Source organism: Apis mellifera, linkage group LG9 (assembly GCF_003254395.2).
Source record: "Apis mellifera strain DH4 linkage group LG9, Amel_HAv3.1, whole genome shotgun sequence".
Lineage (NCBI taxonomy): Eukaryota > Metazoa > Arthropoda > Insecta > Hymenoptera > Apidae > Apis > Apis mellifera.
The window spans coordinates 2,070,644-2,092,605 of NC_037646.1; the positions used below are offsets into that span (position 1 = coordinate 2,070,644).

Consider the following 21,962-nt stretch of genomic DNA (forward strand, 5'->3'; position numbering starts at 1 on the left):
TTTAATTTTGAAAATAATATCTACATGAATAATATATTTAATACATTTCATTTCATACTTTATTATATACTTTCGATAAAATATTTATTTAATTCACAATATTAAGTATATCAAATATATTCTTATAACATTATGTATTGTAATAATTTAATCAATAAGAAATTTTTGAAAACTATTAATATAAACGTCAAATATCATTTATGAATATTAATCTCAATAAATAATTATATGGGGAAAAAAAATATCTATATCTAAAAATATGTATAGAAATGTTGGACAATGGTTTTTTCTCTGTTGTATTCATCGCTCGATGCAATTTAATTTCGTTTGAACGTAATATAATAGGCAGTGTTACGAGCCATTTATGCGGTAAGGTGTTATAGATTATTGGCTTGACGGGTCGTGAGTCTCATACCATTTCTGTTAGACATTCATTTATAAATGCCACAATTCTAACAAAGACTCTGATTGCGATGTTCGTAGATAGTCATCGATGCTAACTCTCCTTCTATCTAGTAATGCGTTCAGGGCGTGTGCACGGCACGAACATCGCTACTTGAAATCAATTTATCGCTCTATCTATTCACCGCCCTCGTTAAATTTAAACAATAGCGTTTCTTTCACTTATGTACAAGATTACGTAAACTAGGAAATAATAATTACCTATAAGTTTTGTTCTTCTTATCATATTTTTTTTTAATTTAATTAAAAAAAATTTTATTGTTGTAGTTTAATTGTATTTTTTTTTATTTTAATTTTTTAATTTTATAAATAGTTTAAATTAAATTAAATCGTTCATTATTTTTTTATTATTCTATGTTGTTCTTTTTTCTTTGCGAAATTAGTTATAAAAGTAAAGTTTATTTTTGAAATAGAATAGATAAAAATGAATAAATGATACAGATATTTGGGCAAATAAAGTTAATCTTGAAATAATGAAAATAAAGATATAATAGTATTTTAAATATATATATTTTGGTATCAAATAAACTATTTTGAAATGAATATTTAATTAAAATACAAGAAAATAGTAATTAAAGTAATAATATTTTAAAGAAATTTAATGATTATTTAAATATTACATAAAGCAATTACAGTTATAAAGTATATATCGAATCACAATTATATCACAATTATAAAGGATATATCGAAAATTACTTAACCAATAATTAATAATAATATTTTTATTTTTAATTTAATTCATAACTTACATTTTTTTAAAATATCTTGTAACATTTCATTCGAATAACATTATTCTTAAAGATCAGATATTTATTATAAAGTAAAGTCTTCTCGACGACGATAGAGCTACTGTTTTTGCAGTATAATGTACCCTTGTCGAACTTGAGAAAGAACTCAAAGGGGGGAAAAGAAAGGAAAGAGAAGACGAAGGACGAAGCTGTTGCATCCTGGCGGCGCAGGAGCGCATCAACAGGATCTCGCTGGACCAAGTTGCTCCTGCTATTGATAGTGGGGATGATGGAGTGCAAGGTGGGGGTATGCCAGAGTGGGGGAACCGCACGAAGAGAAGACGAGTGGAGCTCCCTCTGGCGAATGTCTCGTGTCAGTCGAGCCGTGTGTCGCGTCGCGGTAGTGTTGTGTCGTGGTTGTGTGTCTCGCGGTTCTCGTCAAATACTGATGACGCTTTGCTTACCATGATTATGAATGATGTGAATTCAGTGAAATCAAGTTTAACATATCATCCCCAAAATGTTCTTAAAGAAGTGAAAAAAAGCAACGCGCGATAAAATTTTGCAGTCCGATTTTATCGTTTTGTTTCAACCGCGTGCTTTCCACCGTGTCGGTCTTTTCTCTTTCGGGGGAGTTTTCAAGGTTACGCTTTCAATACCGGCACGAACGATCCGGAGACCGTTGCTTTTGCCTACAGTTTCGTCCTCTCTTTGTCACACGCGTGTCGTAGACGATTTAAAAACTTCGGCTGCCAATTACCATTCCAGGTATAATTCGCTCCAAATTTTCATTCGGATTTGTATTCATTTTTTACTTTGTACTGTGTTTTTTATTTACTGTACCGTCAATTTATCGTCGTTTGTCGTTATTTATCGAATTGATCGAAAATAATGAAATTTTGCCTACAAACTCAAGAATATTTCTCTATGAAAATCAACAAAAGTTTATGATAGAAAGTGATGGATTCGAAATTATTCGTTTCGTATAAGAAGAATCTTTTAAATTATAAAGAGTACGTGTAAAGAGCATACAAGCACGTGTGTTAGAATTATAATAGTGTCAAAAAGAAAAAAAAAGTGAACAGTTTGTGATTACAATCATTACAAACTATTTATTTGACGTCTTCCGTGTGATAAGTGAATGCGCGGCAAAATCAAAACGTGCAAAGTTATTCCCATCCATTGAAGAAAAGGGATTCAATTCAAATTTAATTGTGAGACAAATGTAGTGACGGAATGTTCATAGATAAAATATTCCTTATTACGTGTATGGATACGTAGTATGTGAGTAGATTGTCGCGGGCAATAACAATAATTTTGTAACTGTAATTTAAAGTGGTTCGAGACGTGAGACACGTGCTCTAAATTCGATTGTGTTTAAAAGGATCGATCGGTTGATTTCTCTTCCACCCTCCCTATCCATAACCGAGTGCTTCGTAAAATAGATCGAGGCGAGGGTACTGAGTACAATTACCCGTGTTTTTCTTTCAACTGTTAACCGTGCACCAGAAACCAAGCGGTTTAAAAGCGTTCGAAAAGGAGATTGTATCATCTCATCGAACCAGTTCAATCGTCCGCATCTCGTAATGAGCCAAGGCATCGCACGTTGAAGATCGAACCAGTGTGTCCCCCCCTGCGTCGTTCATCGGTATTCTCCGAGGAGCCGTTAATCGGGGTGCCGCCCATTACAAGAAAAACCAATCGGGTTCGCAATCGGTTTGCCCGGATTCAATATAGCGAATATCATACGTGACTTCGCTCTTTTGCGAGGATGTCGTCGATCCGCATTCTTTCGAAGATGTCGCGGCGCGTAGTTTCAACAAGACAGAGCGCATAAGGGGTGGTCGAGACAAGGACAGACCGAGACCAGATCGGAGGGAAAGTGAAGGAGAGACACGTGTATACGAGAGAAGAGAGCGGCGGGGGCGTTATAAAGCCCTCGCACTCCTCGCGACCGAGCAAAAATGACGATGGCTAGTAATATCGTGGTCGAGTGGCTACGCTCGCTTCATTTGGGCCAATATTCGGAGTCATTCATCGACAACGGCTATGACGACCTTGAGATATGCAAACAAATCGGCGATCCCGATCTCGATGCGATCGGTGTGTTCAATCAGACCCATCGAGCACGGTTGTTGCAATCGGTGAAGACCCTCAGGGAGGAGGGTGCAGCGAGCGTTTACTTCACCCTGGAAGAGAGTAATGATTGCCTGTGCGACAATGTTAGCTCGAAATCGTCGAGAACATCTTCTGAGAGACCGCTCAGTGATAAAGAGGCGCAACGGGCCTCGCCAACGGCCAGTTCCTCGAGCGGTGGTCAGGAATTAACCAAGTTCGCGGACGAGTACGAGGAGGGAAAGGCAGAACTCGTCAGAATCCCAAGGATGCAGCTACGGATGCTGCTGCAGGAGAAGCTAAGGCACGACGGCATCAGGTTGGCTTGTCAACCTTACACAACACCGGTAAGTCGACTTGTCTCTTTTTATTTCTTTGTTTTTTCGTTTCTGTTTTTTTTTTCCCCTCTCCTTTTTGCTCTCCTGCTGAACGCAAATTTTTTTCCATCGTTACCTGACTATTATGTTTAAGACAAAGTTAGTTATTTGCCCGTTATGATAAAAAATGGAAAAATTTATGATCAGAAGCTGCGTGATATAAAATGAGTTACATAAAATTCATGGAACTTTATTATCGCTAAGTATCTCGTGAAATTTGCTTTGATTCTTGCTTTTGAAATTTCTTTGAAACTTGTATTCCGTTTCTCTCTTCCTTCCCTCTTTTTTCTTTTTTATTTTTATTCCAACCTGTCATATCAATAGCTTGCAACATTATGACTTATTGAAAACTAATAAACGAATATGATATTTCGATAAAAGAGAATTTGAAAATTTTTTATTTTTAAACAGCAATAAATTACAAATTTTTTATTATTATATTTTGTATTTTAATTTTTCATTATTTCATAAATTTTAATTATAACATAAATATTCTTTGTAATTAAATAGAAAAAATAAGTTAAAAATAATTTCAAATTATATTTACTTATTCTAAATTCGTGAGAATATAAATTCATAAATTATTATCCATTACATTCAGAAAAATGTATGATTAATAACAAGATTTCGAATCGAATTATCAGATTACGAAGTGACTGTACATGAATCAAAGATATTTTAAAGGCGAAGATAATGGAGAAAACTCGTAACCCTTTCAAGACACGCTTTGAAAGTGCAGATAATCCTCTGATTCATTATTCCGTTATGAATGTGAAATATATTTTCGAAATCAAGGAATGCATATCGATCGTTATCATATATTTATAAAAAACGACCAATTTCAATTAATTACTAAATGCAATATATAATATTATTTCTAAAAAACTGTAAGAATTATATTAATCCAAAATTTGACTAATAAATTCTCTGTTATATTAATCCTTTCAAGATTGATTTTCTTTTAGATCTTTTTAAATTTTTTTTTCTCGATTACTAATAATAGAAATATATTTTTCGTGATTTTTTTTTCAAAAGGATAAAATGCATTAAAATTTTTTATTATATACAATATTATAACAAAACGTTATTGCCGTTATATTCTCTTTAATAATTTTTATATTGAACCAATTTATTGTTATTTTTATAAAAAAAGATGAAAAAAAATTCACTGAATAATTGATGCAGTGAAAAAATAATATGATTTATCAATAATATTGCTGTGATTAATAAATTTCATTCGTCATACCATATACAATGTTATCAAAATCCACCCATTAAATGACAAACAAAAATTATTTTGCATTATTATTTAATAATATTATGTAATTGTATATAATGTAATTTAAAAATTATACGATTCAAATACTATCACACAAAACTTTGGATTGTAAAATATAAATTTTTACATAACTCTCGTAAGAGATATTGAAATTTGAACTGGATAACGTTAACGATATTAAATATCAGTGAAAGGAAAAATTTTACAAATATCAGATGTTATTTTTATAAAAATTTTTTCAAATCGAGATCAATATTCGGAAAATTTATATATGGATATATACAGTGGATTTATTTGAGTTATATAATTTTCAATTGTTATCGTTAATTATAGAGATTATAGAAAAAATTTTATTATAGATTTAAGATTTAATTATAGAGAGTATAGAAAATTTTCATTAAACATATATCTATGAACATTGATTTCTGGAATGATATATATGTGTTTGTTGAAAAATTCGATATTTTTAAACTAATTATAGAATTATCAATATTCATATTATTATTATTATTATTATTATTATTATTATTATTATTATTTTGTTTTTTTTACATTATATAAAATTTAAAAAGTTTATTATAATCACAAAAGAAATCATATTAATTTTGATTTAAAGAATTATTTTTAAACTTTTTTATTATTTTTTCATTTTTTTGAGAGAATGAATGCATATGATCATATATAAAATGATATATCTTAGCTTAATTATTTGAAAAATAATTTTTCCATAATTGTGAAAATGAATGAAATGAATGAAAATTTAAAGAATCTAAAGAATTCTTAAATAAATCGTGAGAATTTTGTATATATTTTTTAAATTTCCATTAATATTATTCTTCTAATGTATTTTATATATATATAATAATTATTAATATAAAATACAGTTTTTTTATTGCGAAATATTCAAAAAAAAAAAAATCAAACATATATATTTATAGAATCTAAATTTTAAATCTAATTTTCGAATAATGGTATACAAACTTTTCTTAGAATTGAATTTTAAGAATTAATTCTATATTTTGATTAAAATAATACGCTTATTTACAAAATTGAATTAAAACAAATTTTTCTTAAAAATTAAGGATCCCATCCTTTTTTAATTGTCAAATTGCACACATTTTTTAATGTACATCTTACAAACAATTTCCAATTCCTAAATTCTTAATTATTTTCGATCTCATTTCAATAATTAATATTAAATACATGATTATATTATTGTATACATTGTGTAAATACATTTAATTTTAAATTAAATTTCATTTCCATTGCTGTGATAAAGAAAGACTGTTTACATTGTTGCAAATATAGAATATAGTTCGGACAATAGAATATTCGGTTATTAGATTTTATTGTAATATTAATTCAACATAATTCAATTTTATCCATAAAAAAAATTAAAATTATTATTATTGGTTGATTTAATTAATTTAATTGATTGTTACTAATAATTCCTTTTCTTTTTTATAATTATTATTATATTTCTTACAATTAAATTGTCAATTTTTTGAAAGATTTTTTTTTACTCTAATTCAATTTTTTTGCATTAATATTAATAGTAACTTCGTTTTATACATTCGTACTAAATTGAATTTTAAATTAGTATAAGAAGACACTAGAATTTAATATTAAAATGTGTTCAATATTAATTTCAAATTAAATTCTATTTCTATTATTGTGGTAAGAAAAGGAACCAAATATAAATAATAATATATAATCTGAATAATGGAATAATGGAATGTTAGATTAATAGAACGTTCGAATATTAAACTATTTGAATAATGGGAATTACTTCAATAATTCTATTTCCATTACTGTACTAAAGAAAGACATCGAATATAGGTATATAATTCGGATAATATTGGGTTAATAGAATATTCGAATACCAGAATATTCATATAATGGAGATTCTACTATATGTCCGATAATTCTCTTTACATTGATATGGAGAAAGATATCGAATATAGACATATAATTCGAATCCAATAGAATATTGGGTTATTAAAATATTCGAATATCAGAGTATTCGTAAAATTCTATTATATATCTGAATATTAACATCGGTATATTTGATTTTTTCCTCGACAAAATATCGCTCAGTTCTTCAATTCGGATCGTTATGTATTATAACGACGCGTTATCATTGTAACACAAATATAAAGCCTAGTTATATTATCGATTCGAATGGCTTTAAACATGTCTATGGTCGCTAATGATTCACACAGTTTGACGTCTTTCCAGTATCTGAATGCGTTAATTAACCGCACTGCGAGATGAATGCAACTTGGAAAAATAGACGTCTAATATTAATATATGGTTGTGTTTTATTGTTTCAGTTGCTTGCATTCGTTCCTTGACACTGTTGCCAGAAAATAAAAACATTTAAATTTTGCAAAAAAAAAAAAAATACTTTTATTATTTAAATATATAATAAAAGAGAATTGACTATGTATATTCTTTATGAAGAAATGACAATTTTTTGTATTATGTATTGTTCTTTTAAAATAGAGTTAGTGACTATCAAATGAATTTGATAATTAAAGAAGGCGTTAAATTAATTTTTGATTAATTATTTGATGAAATATGTTTAAGAGTTTGAAACGATGAAAGTAATTTTAAAGAATGAATTTATTAATTGTATAGTGTTGATATAAAATTGTATGTTGTAATAAAATTTGTGTAATAAGAATGTGTCATGATAGAAATAAAAAAAGATCATGTTATAATCTTAACCTATAAAAATAATTTAAATTTTTGAAAGTTATGAAGAAAAATTGAGAAAGAAGAAGAATATACAATAAAAAAACTAAATTGAAATGAATGAATTTGATATCAAAGGGGATATTAAGATCTTTATTTCCAAAAATAATTTAAAATTTTCTAAATGTAAAGATCATTTTTTCAATATTCTGTTCACAAATGAATGATATATTAAATTATAAAGAGGATGATAAATTAATACAATGAAACAGATTAAATGAAAATATTAAAAGATAAAAATAATATTTATTTTATCTTTATTTAAAAGTCCTCCTTTCTCATAATTTTGTTTAACATTTATTTCTCTAAATAATCTTTCCAATTAAGAATTTACGCCAGCATGTGTCTTGCAAATGCTGTCATATAGTACTTTTGCTGAAAGTTTTATATCAAAATTCTACAAATGTTCAATAAGAGATATATTTGTGATCTGAGAAAGTTTCATAAGTAAGAACTGGAGCTAAAAGCAAACATCATATATCTAATAATAATATCTCTATCATAGTTGAGTTCTATATATAATAAAGTTATATAGTTAAGTTGAATTATTTGTTTAAATGCTCTCGTTTCCAAGCTTTTAATATATATATACGTGATTTTTTATTTCACTAGTTTTACGATTTCGATGCTTAACGCATTGATAAAGTTAATGTTTAAACAAACAGCCGTCAAATTTGAATGACAAAAGGCCAGCTTTTGCCGAGACTGTAAATTACGACAGCAATTACGATTGCACTACGGCCGAGAATTTACGAGCATGTATGCTACGTTTCGCATTTCCTATCGGTTTCCAAATTTTAATTCGATTCCATTGAAATGGATTAAGTGCTATTACTATTTTCAATATTATAATCTATTTTATGAGTTTCGACAGGAAAAAATTTTTGGCAAAATTTACGTCTTAGATTTTATTACTAACAAATTGTAAAAAATTACAATCTGTTTCATTTTGCGCGAACTCGTTAGGCAAATTGGTACTTCGTATCGCGACAGATAAATTAATTTTTAATAATAAAGTGATTTTTTTTAATTATATTGTATTTTTAATATTATATTGTATTTAATTAATTAATATGTAAGTGGTATAATAAATATAATGGTTTATACTATGTATTTTTTTATAGTTATTATATATAATATATTATTTTATAGTTATTTTATAGTTATATATTTTATAGTTATTTTTTTATAGTTATATTTATAGTTATTTATATTATAGTTATATTATATAGTATAATTTCGTTTCTATACGAAATGTAAAATTTGTTAGATTTCTACACGAATATCATAATTTATATTTAAGTATATATATTATAATAATATGTATTAATTTCGAAACAAAATTAATTTTGCTTCTAGGAAGTTATGAAAATCAATTTGAAATTAATTTAGCTGTAATTATTGATAATACAAATATAATACAAAAATATTTAATATACATATAAAATATTTAATATACAAATAGTATCTACCATTTATATATATTTTAACAAATAAAAGAGAATATATAAATTTTATTTTCAATTTTAAATTCTAAACATATAAGATAAATATATATCAAAATTTATTATCAGAAGAGTAAAGGAACAATTGTATATAATACGATAATTTCAAAAAAAATATGAAGATTAATTTTAAAAAAATTTAATTTTTAAATATAGAGATAAATTTATTTTGTTTATTTATTTATTTTTTATGGTATTTATCGTACGATAAAATATTTATAAATGATGGAGAAATAGGTGCAATTATTTCATAAAGATTTATATCAAATATTCTTTTGTCGAATATCGAATATATGATCGTCTAAATAAACGTTTTATACATCTGTAGAAATTAAATTGAACACTCTAAATTCCTTGGTATATTCCACGCCAATCTGTCAATAAAACATACATGTCCTACGGAACGAAATACGTTGTGAAAACTGAACCAACAAATCCTACGAAAAGTTATAACATTGTAATCATACAGCAATGCATTTCCATAAAATGGAAACAGCGAATAACAGAAATGAAACAATGTACAAAAGTTATCAACAAAAAAAAAGAAGGAGATGAATAAAAATAGGATTAAAAACAGAACGATATCTTTTCAAATATTTTTATGCATTTTACAGCATTTATTTCATTGTATGGAAAACTTTATTGTTAACTAATATAAAGAGAATATTATATAATGTAATATAAGATTAAAATAAGTAATTGAGAAATATTAAAAAATCGTGAAAAATATTATAAAAAATTATTTTATATTAGAAAGTATTTATTATATTAAACTAATGTAAATGAGATATTTCGAGAAATAATGGTTGTAAAATAAGTAGATTTAATATATGTATTTAAAAATTAAAGATATTGTAAAGATATTATAAAGAACTATTACAGAAAGAACATTAATTATAATATAAAAAAAAGAAAATTATAATATAAATTTTAAGAAATAGTATTGATTATGAAATACATAAAAAATGTTATAAAAGTGTTTCTATTTTATTTTTAAATTTATTTTTATATATAATAAGATAAATTTATAATTTCTTATTAATAGTTTATTTGATTTTTCGAATTATGATGACGAACGATTAAATTCTTCTAATAATATTTTTTCTAATGACATTTTTATATATTTCTTGTATTATTTGCTGAAATACTCGAAATATATTGTCTTTCCTGAATAAGTAATTATTCAATTAATTATTTATTCTATTTTTCTTTTAAATATTTTTCTAAAAATATCTTTCCAAAAGAATAATTCGTCTAATTATTAGTTTTTTAATTTCCTAAATAATTAATTTTGATAATAAGAGGCATCAAATTTACTGCTTTATTAATTTTCATAATAAAATTATGTGAATATTAATATTACACGATTATGTTTATGATAATTAGTAATTAATATAATTTCAAAAGTGGTGATGAAGAAAAGAAATATTTTATTACTACTACATTAATACTTTGTAATTGAGAAATATTAAAAAATCAAAAATATTATTTTAAAAAGAATTATAAATAAATAATATAACGAATATTAGAAAACAATATAAAAAATAGTAAATTGTTTTACAATTTACAAATAATATTATAAAAAATTATATTAAAAATACGTATAGAAATATTAAAAAAAAAATTAAGAAAATTAAAAAAGTAGAAAGTAATAATATAATAATATCTTAATAATAACTAAGTAAAAAGTACTGCAAGAAATATTATTAAAATAAAGACCAATATTACAAAATGTACATATAATAACTTAATGTAAATAATCAAACACGCGATGTCGTTTATATTAAATTTTTCTTTCTGGATGTGCTCATGCTTGCACGCAAATGATTGCAAAAGGGGAAGGAACGCAATAAAAATACCTGTTCTCTCTCAGAGCATGGTGGTCCGGTCGTCATCTGCTCCTTTTTCCTTCTCTCTTTATGCAGAGACTCGCATGTAGGCGTGCGTGCACTTGGAAGGTATATCGACTTTCGACCAACTGATATTCAGCCATATATCTTCGGTTTGGAAACATATTTTTCGTATTTATTGGCTCGAATCCGGAAGGTTCCGATTTGTTCGACGCCTCGGCCGTGTATATCTCGCCAATCAACATTCCAAGCATAGGGACTACGCTAGTCAATTACGGCATCCGCGATACAATCGCCACCACTATACGCCACTATCCGTTTGTTCAGCTGCTCTTTCATGCTATGGCTGGCAACTATGTCGTGGATACCGCAAGGCAATTGAAGAAAATTTCGTTTTGAAAAAGGATATAAAAGTAACGTAATAAGATGTTATAAATGAAACAGTTCGAGTTAGGAGGATATGGGTGGAGCGTAAAGATTTAGATAGAAGATTTTTTTTTTAATTTTGTTTTATATGGAAAGATATAGTATGAGATTCGATATTTTTTTTTTGAGAGATTTTAATGGATTAATATTATTTAATGTTAAATTTTTTAAATTTAATGTTGTATTTTGTATTGAAAAATACAAAATTTGTTAATAAATTTAGATTTGAAAAAAATTATTTAAAAAAACGAAATCATGTTAAAAATGAAATTTTATTATTTAGGAAATGATAAAAATATCTATTATTTCATTTGGATTATTTTTCAATTAATAAATTATTTTGAAAGATATTTTAAATGAACAAACTATAAACTGTGTTCGAAGATTTTTTCGAAATTCGAAAAATAAAATTAATTAGTCTATAATAAAATTATAAAATAATTTTTATTAATCATATAATATAAATTATTAATAAAAACAAATATTCAATGTAAGAAGTATATAATATATAAATAAAATAAAAATAATTTCATGGTTTTCAATAAATTATTATTGTTTATTTGAAAAAATTAGACTGAAAAAGATCGTTTATATCACAAGATATAACAGAATATATATAAATAATGTAATGATATTTCGAAATCATATCATATTGAAAGTTCTTTTATTCCTTTTATAGATGAATTACTCAACATTTTTTATTCTTAATATTATCAATATCAATCGAAAGTTTTGTTCAAAATACAATTAAATTTGTTTATATATTAGATAACTAAAATTAAAATTAAATAAAAAAATATTATTTATTGTATAACATAAAAAATATTTGCATAAAAATCAGTACTCTAATAATATTATATTTATTATATCTACTTTTAAATAAATTAAACATTATTAAACATTTATTAAGACATATGAAAACATATATAAAAATAAATTTGTATGTAATAAATAATTTCTATTAGTCAAATAGTTAAAATTGTTAAACGATGTTGAAGTGAATGTAACGGGTATAAAAAATATCATGGAATCAAAATTACTCAGATGAAATGAAATGTAGTTTTAAAGAGAAATACCATTTCAAAACTACGAATCGGAAAAATTTGAAGAGGTTAAGTTATTGAAAAGCCAACAGAAGTTAAATAACGTTACTAAAGTTTTAAATAAACTTTCATCGTATCATCTCATATCGAATTATAAACGTATATTGGATTTTAAATTAATTTTAATAAAAAAAAAATGGTCCTTATGGATAATATAGAAACGATGCTTATAATTTCTCCATTTCTGAGAAATATAATTTTAATTATAACAAATAAAAATAATGTCCATACTTATATTATTTGTTGTATTCTTATAAAATTAGACTTTCATATAATTCTTATTTTATTCTCATCATAATTTGTATTATTTATAGATATTGGGTCAAAAGTTATCTTTATATCAAAAATAAACTCAAACTTATTTAACTTTTATTATATAATTAATATTATTGTCGATTGTTTGTAAATTGAATGGATCAAAAAGGACTCAGTGACCATTCAGAAATCAAACAATCTATTTTCTGAAAAATTTTTGAGTTTTAATTTCGAAATAAATAATTAATATATTAATTTTTATAATTATAATAAATATATAATTTTATTTAATATTTAATATTTAAATAAAAATCATTAGCATTATTGAAATTAATTGATTCGATTTTTAATTACGAATGTACATAAAAAATTATATATATATAGTTTTTTCATATTTAAAAATTTTTCCAAAAAAAAAAAAGATACAAAGGAACAAAGAATTTTATTAATTAGGCATTTTTATTATGAATCATAATATATGATTATATATGTTATAGAGAATAGGACAGAAAATGAGATATGATTATTTTAACAATTAATAATTATAATCGATGAACCATACAATGTATTAACAAATATTATAAATATCTATTATTTGTTTCGTTAAATTCACTATTTTTGAACTTTTTTCTTTAGTTAACAAATTATATAATTCGCTTTTGCTAGAATATAACGAATGATATATTTAAAGAAAAAAATTATAAATAAAATTATATTTTTTTAAGAGAAATTAAAATATAGACAGACAATCAAACGTAAAATTAAGATAGATCTGAAATTTAACTCTAGAACTCCCGAGCTTCGATCCATCATTTAGGATTCTAGGATTCTTTTCCTTGAATCCATATTTTTTCTTATACATTTATCCTAAAAAAAATTGTTCTTTGAAAAATGTTTTCTAATGCTAAAATATGCTATATTTTGTAATCAAGGCAGCATATATTTTTACATATGAAATTGAATAAGATTAGATTGATTGAGATAATTATAGAACTCGAATGAAATTGATTTCTTTAATATTTTTAATACATTTATTTATTATTATATAAATGATAAATTATAATATTAATTGAATATTTTATGCATTTATTATAACAATTTTGTCTTATTTTGAATAAACTATCATATTTTATATGATTGTAATAAATGTATTTATATACAATAATGAATAATTTTATAAGAATCTTTTTCAAAAAGAATATAATTTTAATTTAAAATTTTTCGAAGTTCTAAAATTTCTAGAATTAAGTATAAAATACAATATTTTAATTTTTTATTAGAAATATTCGATAAGAGATATTCGATAATACTATGTTCGAACTTTATACACACATACATACATGTAGAAATTTTTTTGAGTGCAAAATCATTCCCCAAAATTTTAATATTTTGTTTTGAATACAATTTTCCATAAGAATTTATTTTATAATAAATAATAGATCAATATTGTTCTGAACATTTTGAAATTTTACTTTATCTCACATTATTACAGTTATTATAGTTGTATATATAAAAACGAAAAACGTATTGAAAGTGTTAATTTTATCTTTATAAAGTAATATTTCTCCAGAAAAAAATTCTATATTCCATAACAAAATGCACTATATTCTATTATACATATTCATAATTTCATTAAAAAAATTCGTTTAAGAAAAAATAAAAACTTCTTTAATTTTTAATGAAATTCTATAAGTATGTAATACTTCAATGATTTTTTTTTATTAGCAAACATAACACTATAACATTGTTTACGAGAATTTAATATTTTCTTTTCTAAAGTATCTATCTCTCTGTTTTGAAAAAAATTCAAAATTTGCAAACGATGCGATGCTTTGTAACTTTTAGAATTAATTTTACAATCTCTCTCGAGATTATACAATTTTTTTCTTTTTTCCCTAAAGAGTATTTATTTTCCCAAGAATTAAATTTTGATTTATAAAAAAAAAAATATAAAACAATAGTTAAGTATTAATTAATTTTCACGTAAATTATTATTATTATTCTTTATCTTACAATTATTAAGTTTTGAATTACAGAATTCGAAACTTTGAATAATCTGAATAATCCATTCCTACTTATATCTTACCTTTATTTCTCATCGATAAAAATATTTCTTCACAATACTATAGCTCCATTATACATGCATGCGAATTTTCATTTCATTCAGAATTAAGGTAGATTCATTTAATAATTAATAATTAATATTCATTAGACAAAATGATTCACGATAGTTCTTCGAAATTTTTCGTTCAGATGAATTTTCTTGTAGGATAGCGTAAAATTTTCTTCGTCCTGTAGCAATACGAGCAAACAATAGATCCTATTGAACAATTACTTACTTGAAGTGTCATCTTAGATTGTTACGCAAAAGCAAGAGAAACAAAGCAACGATCGAGCAATTTACTAGTTTCAGATATTCGACGAAGTAGATTGTGCGACCGAGTTCGTAGTATAGCGTATAACTGGTACGCAGACCAGCGGTAATAGCGTTTAAATATTTGAGCAAATGTTCAATCGATATACCTATCCCTTAGCTAACCCCGTCACAGCTCTTTCCGAACCGCCCGTTTTACGAGTTCCTTTCGTCTTTTCAACCTGTTCTACCTTGTAGGCGGCCGATCGAACACGTTTCCATGAAATATCAAACGTGGCGAATGAGATTCTCTTATTCGAAAAAAGGTACGAATACGAGCAGACATTATATACTTTGGTACGACGAAAGTATTGTGTAATTGATCGAAGATCGCGGTTAACGATTCTCTTCTATTATTCGAGAAAGAGAGAGAGAGAGAGAGAGAGAGAAAGAGAGAGAGAGAGAGAGAGGAAGAGTGGAAGGGAGGGAGGGAGAAAGGGAGTAAGGCAGTGGGAGGGAGAAAGAAGAGAGAGAGATAGTCGTATAATTAATAAATAACGTCGATACCGTTTAAATGAAAACATTTAAAATACAATAAAATATTCTGCTAGAATTTTAAAAGAGAAAATATATATATAGTAGTAGTTCACTAAGATATTTGAACATTATGAAATTGAATTTTTGAAACTCAGAAAAATTTATTTAATTCGAAAATTCCGATTTTAATTAAAATTTAACATGTCAAGCAATTTATTTTTCAACGAAAAATGTTTTTAAAGAAATGAAATCAATCTCTTCCCCCCCCCCCCCCCAAGTTTCTTTTCATAGAACACAAATTCCGAATATTTTGCAATTTAAGATTTCTTTGTTCCATCTCCCACAAGCATTACAAGCTTAAATATTCAAAAAATGAAAAAATACTTTGAAACTTCGAACGTTGGTTTTTTAAAATGATATTTCGATTAAAAAAATAAAAATCGCTGATTCTTTTCTATATATATAATAAAAAATTTTGTTAAAAATAAAAAAAAATGTACATTGATATTTCATCGAGTAATAAAAAAGTATTGTGTGAGAATATATTGTGATGAAAGGATACAAAGGAACGTCTCCACTGTGCGTATCACTCGAGGCATACATGTCTAGATCAAAAAAGTAATCAGGAAAATCTTGGATATTTGATAGAGCGTACCGTGCGTGTCTTAAATTTATGGTTTTCGTAGGAAGGCCCATTAATAATCTTTCGTTTTCTTCTACGTCTTCGCCTTCCCTCTTTCCGCCTTCGTTTTTTTCCGCGATTCAACGATAAGATTTCTTCTTCTTGTTCTTCTTCTTCTTCTGCAACCTCCTTCTCATTTCTCTCTCCCTTTTCTGTCGAAAGGAAGAAACATTGGCTCTCTCCGACACCTGCGAAAGGCTAAGTTTGGCCAAAACGTTAATGAAGTAGCATCGCTGCAAAACGGTAATAAAGCACCGGCTGCGTTTCATTTTAAGCAACGTTGTCCCCTTCGCGCCTTAATGGTGCATAAAGGGAAAGTATTAAGCATCATATTGCCTCCTTGCTGCATGTATAGCCGCATTTAATAGAGAATTTTGTTTTAAACTTATCAGACACTGAATCTTCCCTTTTTGTTTTGCATCATAAAAAACGAAGCGTAAAGCATAAGTCGTTAATTTTTGTTAAAATTTATTAGGATCGTAGTAGATTAAATATGTTAAAATATAAAAGAAATATAATTTAAAAAGTTACTTTGATGAATTACTACTTAAAAAAAACTTTTAAAAGTTGTTATTTTTTAGATAATTAATTTTTGGATTATTAAAGAATAATTAATTTTTTTAATTTATTTCTTTTCTGTTTGAAAGTTATTTTTATTACAATTTATTGAAATGGTAGCAATAATTAAATTCGTTCTAATTTTGTTAGAGAAATTATTTCTCTATTATTTCTCAAACAAAAATATATATAATGTTATGAATTTATATATTATTCAAAATTATATATGTATATATGATAATATATGATTGAAAATTTTTTCTATATGAAAAATAATATCTACTTTATTATTTATTATTTATGCATCTTTCAATCATTTTTTTTATCTTTTAGCTGTTTTCTCAATCTTGTTAAACTAAAAATAAAAAAAATTTATTTACACAAAATATATTTCAAAAGACAATATAAAGAATAAATCATAGGAAAACATTAAGAATATTTATTTTCTTTCACATGTTCAAATATTACAGAAATATTATACGTATTATTTTCTAAATATTGCATGCAAAATAATTATATAAAGGAAGGAGTTCATACAAGTGTTGCAAGTTATTAAATTATAATCAATTCTATTGATTAATATATAATATAATTATTCTTATATGCAATAATAATAAATGTAACAAAGATACATAGATTATTAGATAAAAATGTTTGAAAATCGAAAGCGAATTGTATTTGTATATATTAAAATAAATAAGTAATTGGTTCTAATTATTTTCCAAACTATATATATAATTTAATCAAAATCATTTGATCAAAATCATTTCATCACTGATTATTGAATTAATCACGATCTTTAACTATTACAATGATTATGAACATTTAACGATCAGTAATTATGATTTTGCATTAATGAATTCATAATTTTCAATTAATCAGATTACATTTCGTTTAACTTTATTTGTATCTATCGATATTGAATTTTAATAAAAAATAGAAGATGTAGAAAATAACATTGATGTTTTATCCACTTCAAGTTTTAATTTATTCAACTGTATATGTCAACATCCGACTTAAATTCAATTAAATATTCTTAAAACGAATATATTAGATCCGATAAAAAATAGAAATTGAGATTCCGAGAAACAAGAAATTGAAATGTGATCAGCGATTCGAATTTAGAGAGTTTCAAATCTTGATTAAAATATCTGTAATTTAAATGTAGATAATATATACTGTACAATACAAAAAGTAAATCTCGTTATTTTTCGTATTGTGTATTGAAAATATTATGATAAATCCTGATAATAGAATAGACCATAAAGCAGTGAAATTATAATACATTCGTTTTTTAAACGAAACACACATTGTATATTCACTTTGTTATGCGTGTCTACGAGATTAATATTCAATACGTGTATTATCAGGGGAGACAAAATTGTTTTCTCATTCATAAATACAAGAATTTCCGATTACATGCTCTGATAATCAAGAATCAGGAAATCAATGTCTGTGCAATCGGGAGATCAGATAATTGGTGCCTGTATAATCGATCTCTAGATAACTGCCCTTCTGCTACAACCGCCGTTGTAGTATATTATCCAATTAGCAAATAATTAATATGGCATTTCATTTCGTGTTATTTAATTATCAAAGAAAGACACATAATGCGAAGTGTCATTTAAAATGATATTTGTCAATGCATTTTCAGTAATATATTTTAGCGGATGTTTGAATATTAATTGTAGTAAATAATAAATGCTCAGTAATAATGTAATCAATAATATTAGCTTAAATTATTTTTACTATTCATATAATAACTATTCATAAATAAACAATATTTTTCCAACAGAAGAAAGAAACATTTATTATTTTATAACATTCAGAGAGAGAGAAAGAGAGAGAGAGAGAGAGAGAGAGAGAGAGAGAGAGAGAGAGAGAGATTAATTTAAATTTAACATTAAATATTTTTATATAAATATTTTTCCAGTAAAAAAAAAGAAACAATATTTGTTAATTCATAACAGATTTATCAAAGCAAAATGAGAGAGAGATTAATTTTAAATTTAATATTTTTCTAGCAAAAGAAAATGATATTCGTAAAAAAAATCTATCATAATAAAATGAAAGAAGAATCAATTTTAAACATCTAATATATCAAATATATCTAATATATCAAATATTTGTTACAAATATATTTGTAACAAAAAGAAAAAAAATCATTAATTTATAATTTTATAATATATTTATAATAATTATACTTCATTAATTTATCATAATTTTGAATCAATTATACTGACAAAAAAAGAGAGAGAAAGAGAGATTATTTCTAAATTTAATTTCGAAAATATCAATAATTGAACTTTATTTAAAACTTTACATGAACTTTATATAAACTATATAAATCAATAGAGTATCTTGATATCATGTTACTTAAGATAAAATTTAAAATTTATTATCGAAAGATTTTCAAATCCATTGTCATTACTTCGTATATCAATCATTAACTTATTCTTCAAATTTATAAACTTCGATCGAAATTTATATATAATCGAAACGTTACAGAAATCAAGAAAGATTAAATGACGTATGGAGTATTATACAAGTATGGATACAAGATCAAAAACAAAGATATTTTTAAAATTCTATACTTTTCGATTTATAAAAATATATTTCAAATTGCGCGTAATCATAAATTTTTATTACGATATCATTGCATTTCAAATTTGTTATATTTCAACGTAATTCAATTACATGATAAAACATTCTTTCCCAAGGGAGCATGCTTGTTGTTAGTTTTCAATGCACTTCTCATTGCTATTTTCTTTTTTTCTTTTTTTTTTTTCTTCTTTTCCATTTTATTCGTGCATATGACAACGAGACAAGTTTCGCACGAGTGTCTGAAAAATGTTTGTAATGTCATTCTACCGCGTTCTCATGATAATCCAGCCGCGAACTAGTGCATACACACAGGCATTCCAACGGAGGTGAAGCGAAACATAGGTAAAAGGGAGATGGAAACAGGATTACGTTAGGTCAACCGTGTATATACACATATATATATCGAGCATGCTTAGCCAGAGATGCATATGTTTCTGAATGTCCATGATGAAAGTAAAAATCTCTTTGAATAGAGAGAGAGAGAGAGAGAGAGAGAGGGAGGGAGGGAGGGAGGGAGGGAGGGAGGGAGGGAGGGAGGGAGGGAGGGAGGGAGGGAGGGAGGGAGGGAGGGGGAGAGAGAGAGAGAGAGAGAGAGAGAGAGAGAGAGAGAGAGAGAGAGAGAGAGAGAGAGTGTCCTTTTTGATGTTTCTTTTTTAAATATCTCTTTCTTTGTTTCTTCTTCTGTTTTTCTCACTCAAATATGTCGACGTCCATCTTGTCGGTTTAATCTTCAATAAAAATTCCTTCTCACCTCTGCGTTATTTAAATCATTCGTTATTAAGCGATTCAAATGGTCATTTAATCTTGTTGATATGTATAATTATATCCGTTAAATTTAATGGATTCTCGATTCATTTGAATATCTGTTTTTCATTTTAACATAGTATCAATTATTTCAATTCCATTTAGTTTATATATAAGAATATAAGAATTTCAAAACACATATTTTGTATTTCTTTTTTTTTAATTGTTTTGTAACATTTATTTTTACATTTATAATTCGATATTTGGATTATTTTTGATTCAGTCGAATTCACCTAATATGAAAATCTTAATTTCAACAATATATATATATATATATATCATTTAAAAGAAATCAAATCAATTTTGAATATTTCATTGTTCTTTTTTAAGATTTTTTTAATAATTTTATCTATAAATATTTCTTAACAGAATCTGAACATTTTATAATTTAAAATTTTGTTTTAATTCTTAACAAAACTATAAAGTTATGTAGTTACAAAGTATTACGAAAGTATTACGAAAAATATACTGAAAGTTTTAATAGTTGATTCCATTTGAAATATTTTGCTAATAAAAAAATTGCTCCAATGTGTTAAATATATTTGTAAAAAATTGATATAGACTAAAATATAAAAGTGTAAAAATATTAATTAAATTACTTATAACTTAATAAATTGATATATTTATATATCAACAACTTCTAGATATTCCATTATGGATCTTTCTATATTTAAATATTATATATAAATAAATTATATATATAAAGTATGTATCATTCAAATATGTGATTAGATATTTAAATTCAGCATAAAAAATATGATTAAAATTCTATATTAAATCTTACGTGATAAAGGATGAAAAAAATTTTGTAAATGTACTTTGTGTAATCTATTCGTTCCAAGCAAAATCGAATGAAATGATTATTTATTGAATTGGTGGTTCACTGTACGTGAAGTATTGGGCTCTAAAATAAAAATGAGAAAGATAGAGAAATGAGAAAAATGCAAAGAAAAATCTTAAGAAGATAATAAGAGAAATAGAAAGAGGTCTAAAGAAAGGAAACGAAGAGAAAAGAAGCGTAAACGTGCAGTAAGAATGGAACGCTTATTTACTATTTACTTTTTATTAAAAGCATTATCTCGTCAGTATCTTCAGTATATTAAATTACATTATGAGAAATGACTAAGGAGATAGAGGAAGTTCATTCTTCCGTACGAGTTGTCTTCGTTTTTTTAATGGAATTTATTCATTTCATAGGCGTTCTTTTATTTCATAGGCGTTCTTTTATTACTTTGTTTGTTAAGTAACAATGATGAAGGATGAAATGATATGAAAGTAAAATAATCGTTGCTAAAACAGAAGTTTTTTTAAATGCAATCTTATAAAATCATTTTCTTTTTTTTTTTTTTTTTTTTTTACATATCGAATGCTAGTCACTTTAATATTATTTATAATATAGAAAACATTGTTGTTGAGATCTTAGAGATATTAATTACTTTTTTTTACATATTTTTAGAAAATATCAAAAATTTTTATGTTAAATCAAATATCAAAGATTTATATATATTGTTCTATGGACAAATATATGAATTATCAATGTCGAAAATGACAGTGATATATTAATATA

General features: G+C 25.2%; 1 protein-coding gene across 5 annotated transcripts in view; it reads left to right on the forward strand.

Moving 5' to 3' along the window:
- The first annotated feature begins 1,546 nt into the window (after positions 1–1,546).
- The window catches only part of LOC413382 (SAM and SH3 domain-containing protein 1), a 468,674-nt gene continuing 448,258 nt past the window's right edge, over positions 1,547–21,962 (forward strand). For 3 of the 5 annotated variants that reach the window (XM_016914098.2, XM_016914101.2, XM_016914100.2), the window contains exon 1: positions 1,548–3,652. In XM_016914098.2, coding sequence (XP_016769587.1) covers positions 3,155–3,652 — 498 coding nt within the window. In that variant the 5' untranslated portion in view covers positions 1,548–3,154. Of the gene's footprint in view, positions 3,653–21,962 lie in introns of all 5 variants that reach the window. The other 2 variants (XM_006558129.3, XM_396827.6) reach the window with 2 other exon arrangements.